The sequence below is a fragment of the Eucalyptus grandis genome, chromosome 10 (assembly GCF_016545825.1).
Source record: "Eucalyptus grandis isolate ANBG69807.140 chromosome 10, ASM1654582v1, whole genome shotgun sequence".
In the NCBI taxonomy this organism is placed as follows: Eukaryota; Viridiplantae; Streptophyta; class Magnoliopsida; order Myrtales; family Myrtaceae; genus Eucalyptus; species Eucalyptus grandis.
In genome coordinates, this window is record NC_052621.1 from 14992868 (window position 1) to 15008250 (window position 15383).

The 15383-nt window shown below is 41.8% G+C and overlaps 1 protein-coding gene and 1 pseudogene across 1 annotated transcript; both read right to left on the reverse strand.

The window, feature by feature from the left end:
* Nucleotides 1-470: 470 nt before the first annotated feature.
* LOC104421894 (ABC transporter B family member 19) lies at nucleotides 471-8762 on the reverse strand. Its single transcript, XM_010034044.3, has 10 exons — nucleotides 8112-8762; nucleotides 7926-7980; nucleotides 7562-7737; nucleotides 7017-7217; nucleotides 6523-6782; nucleotides 6107-6423; nucleotides 5796-6019; nucleotides 4884-5703; nucleotides 4543-4784; nucleotides 471-1884 (listed from the first exon to the last, which is right to left on the reverse strand). Exons 1-10 carry the CDS (start codon nucleotides 8355-8357, stop codon nucleotides 676-678), a joined length of 3750 nt encoding a protein of 1249 aa, XP_010032346.1. The 5' UTR covers nucleotides 8358-8762; the 3' UTR covers nucleotides 471-675.
* Nucleotides 8763-12717: 3955 nt separating this feature from the next.
* Nucleotides 12718-13948, reverse strand: LOC104423582 (annotated as a pseudogene).
* Between the last annotated feature and the right edge of the window lie 1435 nt (nucleotides 13949-15383).

The window sequence follows — 15383 nt, forward strand, 5'->3', positions numbered from 1 at the left end:
TTGGAAGCCCACTGACTTATATTCAATGGCGATATTAAAGAAGGGTTGGGACACTTAGATGAATTATGAAGCTTTGCCCAACATGGATCATGGCTCCCACTCCTCCAACACACTCTTTAAGCTTTTCCTACACCCAACAACCAGAGGTTCCCTCATCTTTTTTAGCTTTACAACTACAATAATGCAGACCCCTCTGAGCCAAGCGAGAGTGCATCCTCATTTCAATAATATAAGCGTCAAACCCGGCCCCTGCCGACCTTTTCACCTGCCCTTCGAAAGGGTCATCTTTATGTACCTCTGCAAAAAGATCACACATGCTCAAGGAGAAAAAGAGGAACAGCGGGAGAAAAGAAAAAGATCCTGCATGAGCCTTCCATGTGTGGAGCAGCTTGGCTTGCAAAAGCTAAAGGTGTTTCTGCAATTATCGTACAACAAGATAGATTACCAAGCTTTCCATGAAGACAATATCATTTCGAGTCGATAAAATATATCTCATTAATCATAGATAGGAAATAATAGTAGATCTGTAGTTTCAGAAAATATCAACCTTCACATGCCCATATCTACAACTTTTATCAGGAATTGAGTACAAGATCGATTGGACCCCAGCATAGTCACCATCCCACAAGTGCAATAAAGTTCCCTACAATTCTAGGAAAAAAGGGAACCGCTTTTTCATATGTGATGAAGCTGTAGCTGCAAGAGTCTCGAGTAGGCCCCTTCTGGTCGGCTCACAAGCTCGGCGTGGCTTCCTTGCTCCACGATCCGCCCATCCTGGACCACGCCAATGCTGTCCACCCCTCTTATGGTCGAGAGCCGGTGAGCCACCAGCACGGTCGTGCGGCCCCGCATCAGCCGCTCAAGGGCTTCTTGCAGCACGCACTCTGATTCAGGATCAAGTGCACTCGTCGCCTCGTCCAACAGGAGGATCGCAGGATCCTTGAGGACAGCCCTGGCTATTGCAATCCTTTGCTTTTGCCCTCCAGAGAGTTGGACCCCTCTCTCCCCGACGGGGGTTTTGTAACCGTCGGGCAATGCGCTCACAAATCCATGCACATTGGCTGTGCGAGCAGCTTCAATCACTTCAGCTTCAGTCGCACCCTCTTTACCATATGCAATGTTGTCCAAAATGTTTGCAGCAAAGAGGGCCGGCTCTTGTTGGACCAGTCCAATCTTGAGCCTAAGAGACTTCAAGTTGAGCCTCCTTATATCCTTGCCATCAATCATGACTTTCCCAGCGATCGGGTCATAGAAGCGCTCAATAAGTGCAATGACCGAGCTCTTGCCCGACCCGCTGGCTCCAACAAGAGCTTGGCTATGGCCAGCACGGATCCTAAGGTTGAGGTCTTTGAATACAACAACATCAGGTCGTGATGGATAAGCAAAGTCAACATGCCTGAGTTCGATCTCCCCACGTAACGAGCCAACCTGCTCAGCCTCAGGATCGTCAGGGTCAATCCTCGTCTGACGGTCCAAAATGGAAAAGACAGATCCCACCGCCTCACCACCCCTGATGATCTCTGGGGCAAGGCTCACGGTCTCTGCGACGGAATTGGCAGTGATCACAAGGACAACAAAAACTTTGATCACCTTGGAGAAGGTGGACATGCCCCTGCTCACAAGGTGGGCACCGTACCATAGAATCAGGGCCTCAGAAGCATAGAGAGCAAGTTGAGAGACACCAAAGAGGAGGCCAGCGGTTTGGCTTCGGCCAAGGCTCCTCATCTGTGGGAGACGGAGCTCGTGGCAGAACAAGGAGAGGATCCTGTTTTGGGCATTGAATGCCGCGACAGTTCTGATGTTGCTCACTCCCTCTCCCGCAATCATGCTAGTCTTGGCATGTGCCTTGGCTGTGTCTCCAGCAAAGCCTTTGAGAGAGAGTTGCTGCCGAATCAAAATTAATAACATGATTATAACATTATTATCAGGAAACTGCATATATGCTTCTAACATTATCTCCATGACTTCATATCATTCTACGATTCCTGAGATTGTAATTCTTGCTCATCTCCCTCCATTTTCATGCTAATCTCATTGTTCGTATCTCATTATTAGAGAAGCCAAATTTTTTATATCATCTTGAAACATAAAAGAATCGTGTTTCAGAACTAAATGGAAGAGAGTAAATTATAGTAGAGTGAAAAACTCGCTCGCCCAATAATTTCTCCTACCCAAAAAGTCAAAGCAACATAGATAACAGTTGGCCTTACATTAGCACGAGTGTCCTATCTTCCTATAGCTTCACACTCATGCAAATCTTTTTCCTATGTTCGTAGAATTTAGGCTCCGGAGTGTTGGATTACATGACTGATTCGACCTGAATTTTCACTACTGTAGAGAGGCCCCACCAAGAAAGTGCCGAAAACAAGCCTATTACCATACCCAAGGACCAACCAAGAAAGATGACAAAGGACTTCAGTGCAACTATCTTCACAAAAGTACTTAAAATAATAGAAGAGAGCCACGGCCTTTCTTCAGTACCCATCTTGTGTCATACCCCGTTATAATCAAAGTTCATTTCATCGTAATTCTTGCACAAAATTTCGTACCACAACACTAGTGCTTGGAAAACTTCAATAAACATTCGCTTGTGCGGTGCGACGTTCATGTAGAAATCATGATAAAATGAACCTATGACGCAATAGGACAGGAGAAGGGTCCCTAAAGTGACCATAGAAAAGCCCGACACGACATGATACTACCTTCATCCATGGACTCCAACAGTAACAGGGCATCACAATTCATGAAATCAAAGCAGCAGCAGCAGCAGCCCATCCTAGGCGTTTGCTGTGTGATTTCTTGAGAAACCATGGACCGGATGCGTGCAATTACAAGCCACGACACGACAATGTCTCGGAAAGAGGGCTTTAAGACATGCATGTCCAAAAGGTTACAAGGAGCTTCAGGAGCTCCACATGCTCTTCATCAGTACATCCTAGGGTTTATAGTGGGAAGAGGTCAAGTAATTAAAAAAAAAAAAAGTTATAAAAGAAATATCGAAGTTCGTCGTGAACGGATCGCAGAAGAGCCAAAGGAAAAACGAAGACCCAGATTCTGCATGCATTAATGGGATCGGGTCGGGTGGGACCCGGATCCACTGAGCATTGGGTTTTCGATCCGATCAACGGCAGATCCGACCGTTGCCACAAACTGATAATTATTAAGTGAGCGGTGGCGATGCGAAAATCATTTATTTCAAATAATAAATTTTTGCTTGACAAAAAAAAATAATAAATTTTTGAAATTTCTTGCAAAATTTAATAAAATCTCACGATCTCTGGACACTTTCCAAAAAGTCTCGTTTGCGAACTCGAGAAGCTGCGAAACCCAAAAATAAATAATTTGAGAAAAAACAGAAAGCTCAAATTTAAAAACCTTTAAAGAAAAAATAAAAAGAAAGATAATTAGATCGTGGCCTCGAGAATCAGAACGGGCGACTTCTCAGCAGCGGAGAGCGAGGAGCTCTCTTTTCCCGATCGGCTCTGGTGATTGGAATCTTCGTACGCTTTTTCATAAATTCTCTTTTTCTAACTCTCCTTTTTTTTATCTTGAGATTTAGCAATGACATTGTTACGGATTTCGTTGCTTCAGCTCGACAAAAATCATTTTGCAAGACTCATTTACATATTCGAACAAATCAACCAAGATCCGTAATTCGAATTTGACACGTGAACACGAAATATTATTGTAATATTTTTTTCTGTAATGCATGAGGTCAAGAAAAAGTATAGTGAAAATGAATATTTGATGGGTCAATGGTTGGGCTTTGGGAATTGGGGAGGATGGACGGAGCAGCACGTGCACGGCGGACGCATTTTCTTGATTTCTTGTTTCTTTCTCCTTTTTTTTTTTGGTTTTTGGTTCACTGCTTGTCGTGTAATGGGACAGGCTCAGTGTGAAGTTAGATTCCCGGAGGCATCACAGGAATCTATCAGGCCAGGCACTGTTTGTAGTTTTCTCTTTTTCTCTCCGTTAGATTAAAAGATGTTATTCACCATTCTACCATCATCCTACCATTTTATGTTTTTATTGATTGAAGCTTGTCTTTTTTCTTCCATCTTAACATAAATGATCTTTTTCTATACCATTTATGTCTAAAAATTAAAGATTAGCATATGATACGGGGTAACTTAATCTACTTTAAATTAGCCCCGGTTAGAAATAATTTCCATTAAACATCTAAAACCTGTCCTTAGGAAAGTTCATCTTCCCGCCCAAATAAGTCGCAAGCCAAAGCATGGAAAGATTATCGAAAAATGGAAGACGTTCACACACAAGTTTGGTCCCATAAAATCAGCCGATGGGGTTAAGGTATGTAAAGCTTAGTCATGATTTATGAATAATTTAGGCTTCTTCTTTTTTTTTTGGAGGATTATAGTTATTAGTCGACTTGGAGTTTTTCTTTATGTTTTCTTCTTTTTTTTCTTTTTCCTTAGAATAAGAGAAGTGCATCATTTTTTATTTTTTTTTAACTTATGAATGAGCTCTGATATAGGCTAGACAAATCAATACAAAAATTCGTAGGTGAAGTGGAGATTTTACCTGAGCGAAGTTGGCAAGGACCAGAAGAGGGAAGGTGGCCAGGATCAGGAGAGACACCCTCCACTCAATAATGAAAGCCACGATGAAGGAAGTGAGCAGCGAGGTCATGTTCTGCAATATCACCGAGATCCTCTCAGCGATCGCTGACTTCACATCTGCAGCGTCGGTCGCCAACCGAGCCGCCACCAGGCTCGAGTTGTGCTCCTCCTCATCGAACCATCCGACTTCATTCCTCAGAATTGCTGGAAGATGAACCGTGAATTAAATCTCAACCAGCACGAATAAATTACTTGTGACAGAAGTAAATGTATGAGCAAAGAAGCATGATATAAGATCAATACCTGCAAGCATCATCCTCCTCACTCTGGTGGTGAGGTTCTCTCCCATGATGCTGAAGAAGTAATGTTGGATCAGGTACGCAACAACGGCATAGAGGCCGGCCCCTATGTAGATAAACACATACTCCTTCGTCTTCCTCTCCATGGAGGCCGGGTTCCTGTAGTAGAACACCTCAATCATGTTGCTCATGACGATCGCAAAGGTTGGCCCGATGAACCCTGAGAGCACAGACCCTGCGGCGCCCATTATGGAGTAGGGCCACTCGGGAGCATTCAGCTTGAGGAGCCTGCAGAAGTAGCCATCAGGCGCGGGGTTCCTCCTCTCGGTCTCGGCATTTGAGACCATCTCGATGCGGCCGTCGGCACCAGTGCTGTATGAGTAGCTGAGATTCCTCAGACTGCCAGACCGGAGACTCAGGGACTTGGTCGAAAGTGAGTGGCTTAGCCGCGACGAGCGACACCTGCGGGTTGACGGGTTTGAGAAGTCTCTGTTCCCAACCATCTCCTGGAACCTGATCAGAGAGGCGTAGGCCCCAGCCTTGGCAATCAGCTCCTCGTGGGTCCCGGTCTCAACGACCAGCCCCTGCTGTATCACCGCAATGCTGTCGACGTTCCTGATGGTGGAGAGACGGTGCGCGACGACCACAGTCGTCCGGCCTACCATGAGGCGGTCAAGTGCCTCCTGGACTATGCTCTCCGAGCCGGCATCAAGCGCACTGGTGGCCTCATCGAGTAGGAGGACTTTAGGGTTCTTCAACATGGCCCGCGCAATCGCAATCCTTTGTTTCTGACCTCCCGATAACTGGACTCCTCGCTCTCCTACCTGCTTTCCAATTCAGGAAGCAGATAGCTCAGAGTGATTCAACTCTAATTCTGTTAGATTGCCGTGTATACTAATTAGAAAGAAAGACTGACCTGAGTACTGTAACCCTTAGGAAGCAAGGTGATGAAGCTATGAGCATTCGCCGCAGTAGCAGCTGCTTCCACTTCGGCCATTGTGGCATCTGGCTTACCGTAAATTATGTTCTCGAGTATGGTGGTGGCAAAGAGAGCAGGCTCTTGATTGACAAGGCCAATCTGATCCCTTAGCCATTTCAGCTGCAGTGCCTTCAGGTCGACATTGTCCAGCAAAACTTGCCCTGTTCAATCATTTTAACATAAGTTACGGTCCAACCAAGCCATTTCACAAATCAATCTATCATTCTTAACAAGGGAGATTCTGTCACCTTGATTAGGATCGTAGAATCTCTCGATCAAGGACACAACAGTGCTCTTCCCAGAGCCACTCCCGCCAACAACAGCAACTGTTTTTCCCGCCGGGAAGAAAATGGAGAAATTGCGGAAGATGATGACGTCCGGCCTTGACGGGTAGCTGAACGTCACATCCTTGAACTCAATGTTCCCATTGATCTCAGGCAAGGTTTTCCCATTGGAAGGATCGTGACCTATGGAAGGCTTTTGCCTGATCACTTCCATCAGCTTGTATCCCGCTGCTTTGCCTTTGCTGAATGCTCCGAGGTTCGAAAATGATTGGCCCAAGCTCCTAAAACAGAAAAAAAAAATCATGAGATCATCATCAATTGCTAAAATCATGGTTTGTTGTCATTGTGAATAGATGAAGTCAATCAGGTTTAGGGCCTACATGCCACCAACAATGGCAGAGAAAATAGCTGTGAACGCCTTCCCTCCATCTGTCTGTCCATTCCTGATGAAAACACCGGCATACCAGAAGACGAGCGCCCATGACATGCATGCGATCCCGTATGTGCATCCCAACCCCAAGCCCTTGGCCATACCGGCCTTGTACCCAAGCTTCAGCGTGTTCTGTATCGCGTCTGAGTAGGAATTCAGGGCCTTGCACTCGCCAACGTAAGAGTAGACGGTCCGGACTTGCGCAATCGCCTAGTGCAGAAATCGAGATCAGAACTTAGCAAGTTCACGCAGTCTGGTAAACTCATGGATATCGTAATATACGTAGATGCGTATATGTCCTTGGTCTCCTTTGGAACCAAAAGATAAAAGAGCTTACAACAAGCACAGCATGTAGACTCAGATTAATCCAATATGCTTCAATAAAACACACTTCAAAGTCACTGTTCTTTCAATTTCTGCAAAGAGAGGAAAAAACCCACACACCTGCTCGGCGATTATGCCAGCATTCGCATAAGATTCGCGACTCTTAGACGTGAGACCGGTGAGCGTATAAGCATACAAGCCTCCGGCAAAAGCGATTCCAGGAATCACAGCCACACTCAGCAGCGCAAGCCTCCATGCGGCCACGAAACCGACCACCAGCCCAGCCAGAAACGTCGACAGGTAGTGTATGAAGTTGCCAACCTGTCAGAGAGACATTGAAAAATCAGAAAACTAATACAGAAACCACTGATGACCAAAGAACTGAAGTACTGTCATGTCAAAACAGCAAGAAAGAAGAGAGAGAGCCATCAGCCAAGGAGAAGGATGAAGCTCGGCGCACGTTAACTCAGGCTGGCTAACTTACGCCGCCAAAGTCCAGGGTTCAGCAGATCATGGGACCCGCCATAGCCATAAAAGTGTGCCAACCACCCCAGACGAGCATTTCACGATTAACGCCATCCCAACGCTAGATTTTGCACTCCCGACAGGGCAAAACCAGAGGACAAAACATAAGAAGTGGGAGAGAACGAGAGCTGAAGACTGACCTTCTCGCTAATGGCATCTTGGACAAGCAAAGTATCCGTGGAGACGCTGAAGACGATATCTCCAGTTCGAGCATCGGTGTCGAAGAACCCCACGTCTTGCCTCAACACGGCCTCCAAGTACTTCTTCCGCAAGGTGCTCGCTTGCCTTTCTCCGGTGTACATCCAACAAGCAATCTCTGTTTTTCGAATCGTTCAAATAGTGAGTCCATAGACTCGATCAATTCACGGTTGAATAAAGTCGAATGCAGTGAGGGCGATGACACGTGAACAGAGAAATGACACGGGGCTTATCGGTCCCAGAAAGTCCTATTTGCACATGAATGCGAGTAGTTCTAATTAATGTGCAAAAGAGAACAAAGCTCACCTGCGTAGGAAGACAAGCAAACGACCAGCCCAAGATACACGAAGTAAAGTGCGTACTGCATCAAGAATTTATAAAGAAACCCAGAAATCAGAAACTTAAACCAGATTCAAGATCTAAATCTGCAGCGGAAAAATAATGAAAAATGGAGGGTCCATTAGTGCAGAAAATTGACAAGAAAATTTGAACCTTGGACACTTCTTGGGTCATCTTCTTCAAATCGGACTGGTTCTTGCCGAACCCGTTAACCATTTCGCCAAACAGGAGGAAGAAGACGGGCATTGAAGATCCGTGGATTATAGCTCCCAAGCTGCCAGAGATCATGAGAAGCCAATCGTACTTGTCGGCGAACGAGAAGAGCTGGTAAAAGGGCAAGCTCTGGTCCTTCTTCTTCTCTGCATCGGGCAATGCTTTTCCATCTCCACTCTCTGCCATCTTTTTTGCGTCTTTCTCTGCCTCTCTGTCTCTCTCGCTCGCTCGCTTGTCTCGAGATTAGCAGGAGAGATTGACAAGGGATCAGCTGGTCGGTCAAATCGGGATGAAGAAACACTTCAGGAGAGCTCAAGAACGAGGATGGTGTCGCTGGATTTTCGCCATTGAAGGAAAGATCTGATGACCACCCTTTCCTCTCTTGTCCGTGCTCTCTCTCTCTCTCTCTCCCCGCTCCTCCTCTCTCTCTCTACAGGGGCACTGACAGTGCAGCAGTTTCGTTCATCAGCTCGCCTTCGCTGGAGAGAAAAAAGGCCGAGACCATGAGTAGAGAGAGAATGAGAGCGACAGTGAGAGTTTGCCGAGAGTCTTGACGCCAAGCGGTCAAAGATAGTGGAGAAAATGAGTTCGATGATCGAATGGCGTGAGTCACTTTATAGAAGGGGAGCTCATAACTGCGGATGCAAAAGCGAAGTAGAAACACAAAACTCTTTTCTTTTTCTTTTTTTACAAATAATTATTCATTATCTTTCCTTTTCTTATATCCAGATTTAAAAACAGTGAAAAACTTTTTTTGAGGCGGAGATCATCAGGCCGATGATAAAGTGAAAATTCATTTCATGATCTGTTGAACTGTAGCTACTAGTAAAGAACAAAATATTGTTTATTACTATTAATTGCTCTGTGATAAATTAAGAAATTTATTTTGAGAATAAAAAAATTATCCAGGTTAAGGGGAATCTGGTAACTGGGTTTTAGTGCCCGACTTGCTTTCGAGTTCTGCCTCGAGTTCTGAGCGGCCAGACCCCTTTTCTTTATGTGTAAACTGCATGTTGGAATTTCGAAGCATATTATATAATATATATATGAATATATGTAACAATAAATAAAAGAAAAGGAAAAAGAGAGAAGGGGAGATAATAACTTGACACAGGCTGGTTCTTGTTTGCAAGCGAAGGACTAATCAGATTCGATGGTGAAAAGAGAGAAACAGTGGAGCAAGGATGGCTTGCATGATTGCTTCGGAAAGTCATTCTCATGCCTAGCCTAGTGTCAAACCATTCATGAACCCCATAGAAATCACAAAAAAATAAATTAAATTAAATTAAATTTAAAAAGAATTGAAAAACCCGAATTCTTGAATATACCTTGAGTTGAAAGAAACAGTTTTGCTGTGAAGGCGCTCCCTTTCTGTGATTTGCTCTTCAAGGGATTTGTTCCTATTTGCTTTTATTGCCCTTCACCCTTTCGTAACTTCATTTCAGCCCCGAAACTATTTTGGGGAATCGACCCATTTGACTAACCTATTCCGTGCAACTTGGGCACGTTTGCAATTTTGACCGGCTCAGCTCCTGCAGAATTTTCGATAGAGACCCAGATTTTCTTTTTCTTTTTCTTTTTATTTTGTCATTGGTTTATTCCCTCCCAAGTTTGATTTTTCTTTTTTCTTTTTCCCTTTTGAAAGTTCAGTTTGAACCAGAGGGAGAGAGATTCGACCAAAAAAAAACAGAGGGAGAGAGAGTTCATTGAGTTTTCCGTAAAGTAGCCTAAAGCATGCGTTCATGCATGCATGATTACATTGTACAAGAACTTTGCTAGGGTTGCATCCGATTCATGATGAAGGAAAAGGCAGTACAGAAAATTCAGACCCTGGATGGAGGAGCTTTGATCAATTTCATGCATCGTTTCACCTTTTATTTATGTACTATACTAAACTTTGATCTAAATTTCCTTTTGGGTTCTGTGAGAATGGTGCTAATTATCAAGGGGACTCTATTCGGTGCAACGTTTCATACATCATTGGCAAGGCAAGTTCCATTTGTGTGTGCTTAGGAGAATGGCAGTCAAGACTCGAGATGACCTACAGAGAGAGAAGCATGCTCCATTTTCAAGGTAAAGTGAAAGAGATAATTTATAATGATTTTGCGGATTTCGCTTATCATGACTATTCATGGAATATAATCAATTTTCGCCTGCTTAAATTGTTTTCCTTATACCTTTGGGACTTTACCATTTTAGTTTGTATTACCTTGGCCAAAAAAGGATGCACTCGCGCATATTGTAAAGTGAACATAAAATAAAACGAGTAGTCCCCTACTTTATGTACTTCTTTTACCGTTCGTGCATTTACTAAATAAAATCTTATTCTCTTCGCCAAAAATCATGTTCTTAGGCATGGTAAAATAAATAAAAAGAAAACATGAACATGTAGATAAAAAAAAAAAAAATTACTTCGGCATATTGTTAATCTAGAGGCAAAAAAGATGTAAAATGAATTATCCACTTTTTAATTTCTTTAACTCCATTCTCTTTGCCAAATAGATTTAAGAACAAAGGCACCGATAGTCCATAAACTTTTACACGGCCGCTTAGGTTCATGAACTATATTTTTTCTTTTAGGCTTCGTTTATTTTGCATAAAATATTTTCAAGAAAAACATTTTCCTTACTTTTTGGGGTATAAATCACTTAGGAAAATGAGTCAACATAAAATCTATACATAAATTTAGAAAAATTACTTCCTTTTTAAAAAGAAGTGGACTCATTTTCCATATATGATTAGATATCGATACTTGAATCAGAAATTCTATGTTTGGAAATATAAATCCCAATGCTTATTCTGAGGCCCTTAGTAGTGGACCCAAGTCTAGAAGTCAAGGTTTGTCAAGGCTATGCTTGAGGTCCAGAGAGGTCGGGTTTGGAACCCTGGTGCCTGGGCCCAAATCCATAGAAGTTAAGCTTAGGATATCAATGCTAGTGGTTAGGCTTAAGACTTTGGTATCATTGCCTAGCTCCCTAACACCCTCGGCCCTAGTCCACAAGGGCCAAGCCTGAGACCTCGAGCACGAGTCCATTAAGGTTGGGCTTAGGTCCACAATACCTGAGTCCAAGACTCTATGCTTGAGACTAGGCCCATCAAGGACAAGCTTATGAGCTTGACATTAGGCCTATGTCTATTGAGGTCGAGCTCGAGTTCCTAACATTCATGGGTGTCTCCACGATGGGGAACAAGTGCATCGACACTCAATCAAGGCTAAGCCTGGGTCCCTAATCCCAAGCTCGAGTCCATCGAGGTCAAGTTCGAGATTCCGACACTTGTGCCCGAGTCCCCAAAACCTACACCTAGGTCCATCGAGGCTAGCCCAAGAACTCAGAGCCCATACCCTTATCCTTGACACTCAGGGCCATCCAAACTTGACCCTAATCGCTGTCCATATGTGTGCTTGGATCATGGTACATAGAAGTCAAATTCGGACTCTAGTGCTCGCACTCAATTTCCCCACTACTCTTTCGTAAGTCACTAGCGACTAAATAAGGTACATCTATTTTGGAAATTAAATTAGATTTTACTAGCTAAATAGCGAAAAATATTTTTCGATTTATTTTTTATTTTAGCTAAACACCGTAAAGTATTGTCATTTTCCCAAAAAAATACTTCTTAGAAGACATTTTCCAGAAAATGTCATATTTTTTACAAAATTTTCACGAAAAATGAATGATTTGGAAAATATTTTCCTATATATGATTGGTTATATTGCTGGAATTAGCTATGCATAACATTTTCATAGACAATGAAAATATTTTCATTTGAATATTTTTATAAGCAATACAAATTATCATTTGTGGAAAACATTTTTCAAAACATGATTTTTTCGTGAAATAAATGGACCATCGTTCTAATTAATCCCTCCTTTAAATAGACAAAAAGGATGCTGATACGGTAGTTGAATCACCCTTTAATGTCATGTTGGCATCGCATGTTTTTAATAATCAAGAAATTCCTTGCCTAACGTTAACTTTAACGGTGGAGTGGCTGTTTTCATAGCAATGCAGAGTGGCAACCATTGAGGAGGTAATGGTTGAAGAGATAGGTGACAATTTTCGGGACAATGATGGTGGCTTACGACTAAGAGGCATGTTTTGTGGCCAATATCTTTGTTGATCACTAATTATTGAATTATTTTTCATATCAATATCCGAAATTTAATTTGTTTCATGTATCATTAAATGTATTATGATAATGTCACTGTTTCGTTCCCTTTTCATTTGCCTTAACACTTTGTCAAAGACAATCTCCAGATAATATTAACACATAGAAGAATAGCATAGCGCCATAAAAATTAGATAACACATAGCACCTTACAATTCTTATATCTATTGGCAAATACATGGCATGCCCATCCCATGCTAAAGAAATTGACAGATACAACCACAAACACAAACATATATAACTATGACCACTACTAATACATGGGAACTTGAGCAGGAGGGTATCCAATCTCATGATATCCACTGGAAAGACTTCCCATAGGTGCTGCGCCAATGGAACCGGATACTACACTGGAACTTAGAACCTCTCTCATGGCCTACTTCAGATTGTTACGTTGCACCTCACAGAGATCCGACAGATAAACACCTGTTAAAAATAGATTGCAGAGTCAGTGATGAGAAGATATTCAGAGGACAAGGTTCATTTCATACTGATACGGGTAAATCCGTTTCAAAACATATGGCGAGAATTTTGATTCACAGTCGGGAATTATTACCTTCTCCAAGGGCCAAGTTGAAGTAAAGATCGACAATGTTGGGGCAGTTGTAGTAAAATGTCGGTGAGCAGAGCTTGGCAGTGAAGCGAGGCAGAAGGAGAGCATCTGAAGATATGCCAACAGACACCCTACCTATCCACTCCACAGGCACTGATGCAATCATCGGTCTCGATCCACTCGTGCATGATATCCACAGCCACTTGAGAGGTCTTGCATTCGTAGTCCATCTTCCGATCCGCTGGACTTTTGTAGTTCTCCAGGACGCACCGCCTTCCATTGGACGCGATGGAGAACGAGCAGAGTTCTGCAGGCAAGTGCTCGCACATAATATTGCCTGACGACGAAAAGGATAAGGGACAAAAGATTGGTCAGCCTAGAGATATTCGAGACATTAAATAGCTTGTAACAAATGTAAGAGTTTTCCTAATGTAGACTATATTAATTGATATTATAATTTACTATTTTTACGGTTACCGTTAAATAAGGTTGGTCTAAGGTGAGATAGAAGGTTTCTTAATTAGTCTAATATGGGACTGGCTAGTGTAGGCTGAGTTGAGTTTGGCCCGTAATAAGGGGCCTGGCTGGAAACTCTATAAATAGTGCAAAAATATTTTCTCTAACTTTAATTCTCACATGTATCCTTACATAAGGAGCGTTAAAATAACGATAAAAGTGAGGGGACCGCCTCATTGAGCCGGTGATACGGAGAGCAATAGAGGAGAAAGACTTGATGCGTGGATAATCTATTTTCTGCTTCCATTTTAAAAAACTGATGATACAAAGGGCAATAGAGGAGAATTACTTGATGCATGGGTAATCATTTTGATGCATGGATAATCCATTTTTTGCTTCCGCTTTAAAGAATGATGGATTCTAAAACAGGTGCATTAATCTTTCTACTCAATTATGCATGTTCTTATTCTAGTTATGGAAATCTTGGGGTTGCGCAATTTGTATCCATCAACAAATGCATTGTGGCGAAGAAGAACACGGTGATACCCAAAGCTCCTTGGACCAAGAGCAACAAGGCGACGAAGAGAATCAAGGTCATGGGAGAAGAAGAGAAAAGTCTGTTTATCAGACGTGAAAGATCTGGGTGTCTTGCTTGTTGTACTTGGATTTGTATCAACTTTCTTTCGCTGGTGATGAATCTCTCTTCAGAGGATGCCATTGAATATATAGCACAAGGTGTTGAGGACCTTCTAAGAACGAGAACCTTCAGTTTGAGTATAGAAGTGTAGGCTTGCGAAGGTATGCTTCCTTTTTGTACCGTAGTTTCCATGGAAGTCAATGAACTCCATGAGACACCATAGAGGAAGTTTACTTTGGTGGCGACGAAATTAACAAATTTTGGATCATTTCGATCTTTCCAATGTGCCCTTTGGATCCCACTATATTATTATACGTACATAGATTAAAAAATAAGTAAACAAAAAAAAATTATATATTACCTATGCGCATTCATTGATATTAGTTTTCTCTTCTTGCACAAGTTTGTATTTAGGCATATTTCAAAAAAAGAAGAGAAAGGTATTAAAAAAATCCCAAACCTATTGCATATATACCAATTTAGTCTAACATGACCAATTTAATCACATATTATATTGGTATCAATTCAATTCATCTAATAATTAAGATTAGAAATTATTAATATGGACGCCAAGTGTCCTATGTGACACAATTAATTCTGACATAGACATTTTTAATAATATTTTTAAAAATTTGTTGAATTTTCTCCTTTTTTTTTCCTTTACCTTTTCTTTCCCTTTCATTTTGCTGGTGGCTAGTCACCAGCCATAGGATGCCTATGTGAAAGCGAGCACCAATGAGACCTCCATCATTAGATCATACCCCATAGGATGACTGGCGTATGACGACCAACATCCGTGTCAATAATTTTCTGCTTAAGTTGGTTGAATGGACTAAATTGGTACAAATGTAAAAATGTTTAAGGTTAAATTGGTCAAATTAAAAGATTCGAGATAAAATTGGTTCAAATGTAATGGATTTAGGACTTTTTGATACTTTTCCCTTAAAAAGAAATATAGGAGATAGAACAAGTTACGTTGTTTGTTTTTCTTTTCTTTCACCTGTGTGCATCAATTAGTTTAAATTTATCCCCTCTAAAAAAACAAATGCATATAGACATAGAATAAGGAAAAATGAAAGAAAACTCTCACATACTAATCTAAATTTTATCCTCTTGTCAAAAGAAAAAATTTAAAGAGATTAAGTGGTCCTATTTTTAAAAAATGTGCATTAGGGAAACAGCAACATACCAGTTATCCTACCTAATATTTGTGTTGTGATAATTGTTTTTTAATGGGTATTATTTTCTTTGTGCAAAAGCAGAAGTCAATTGTAAAGGTATTTGATTCAGGTTATATTATGAAGTCAATATACTCATTTGCTTTTTCCCTTAGAATTTTTGCTCGTGTGTATAATAATTTCTTCTAGATTGTGTGAGACAACTATAAGTACAACCC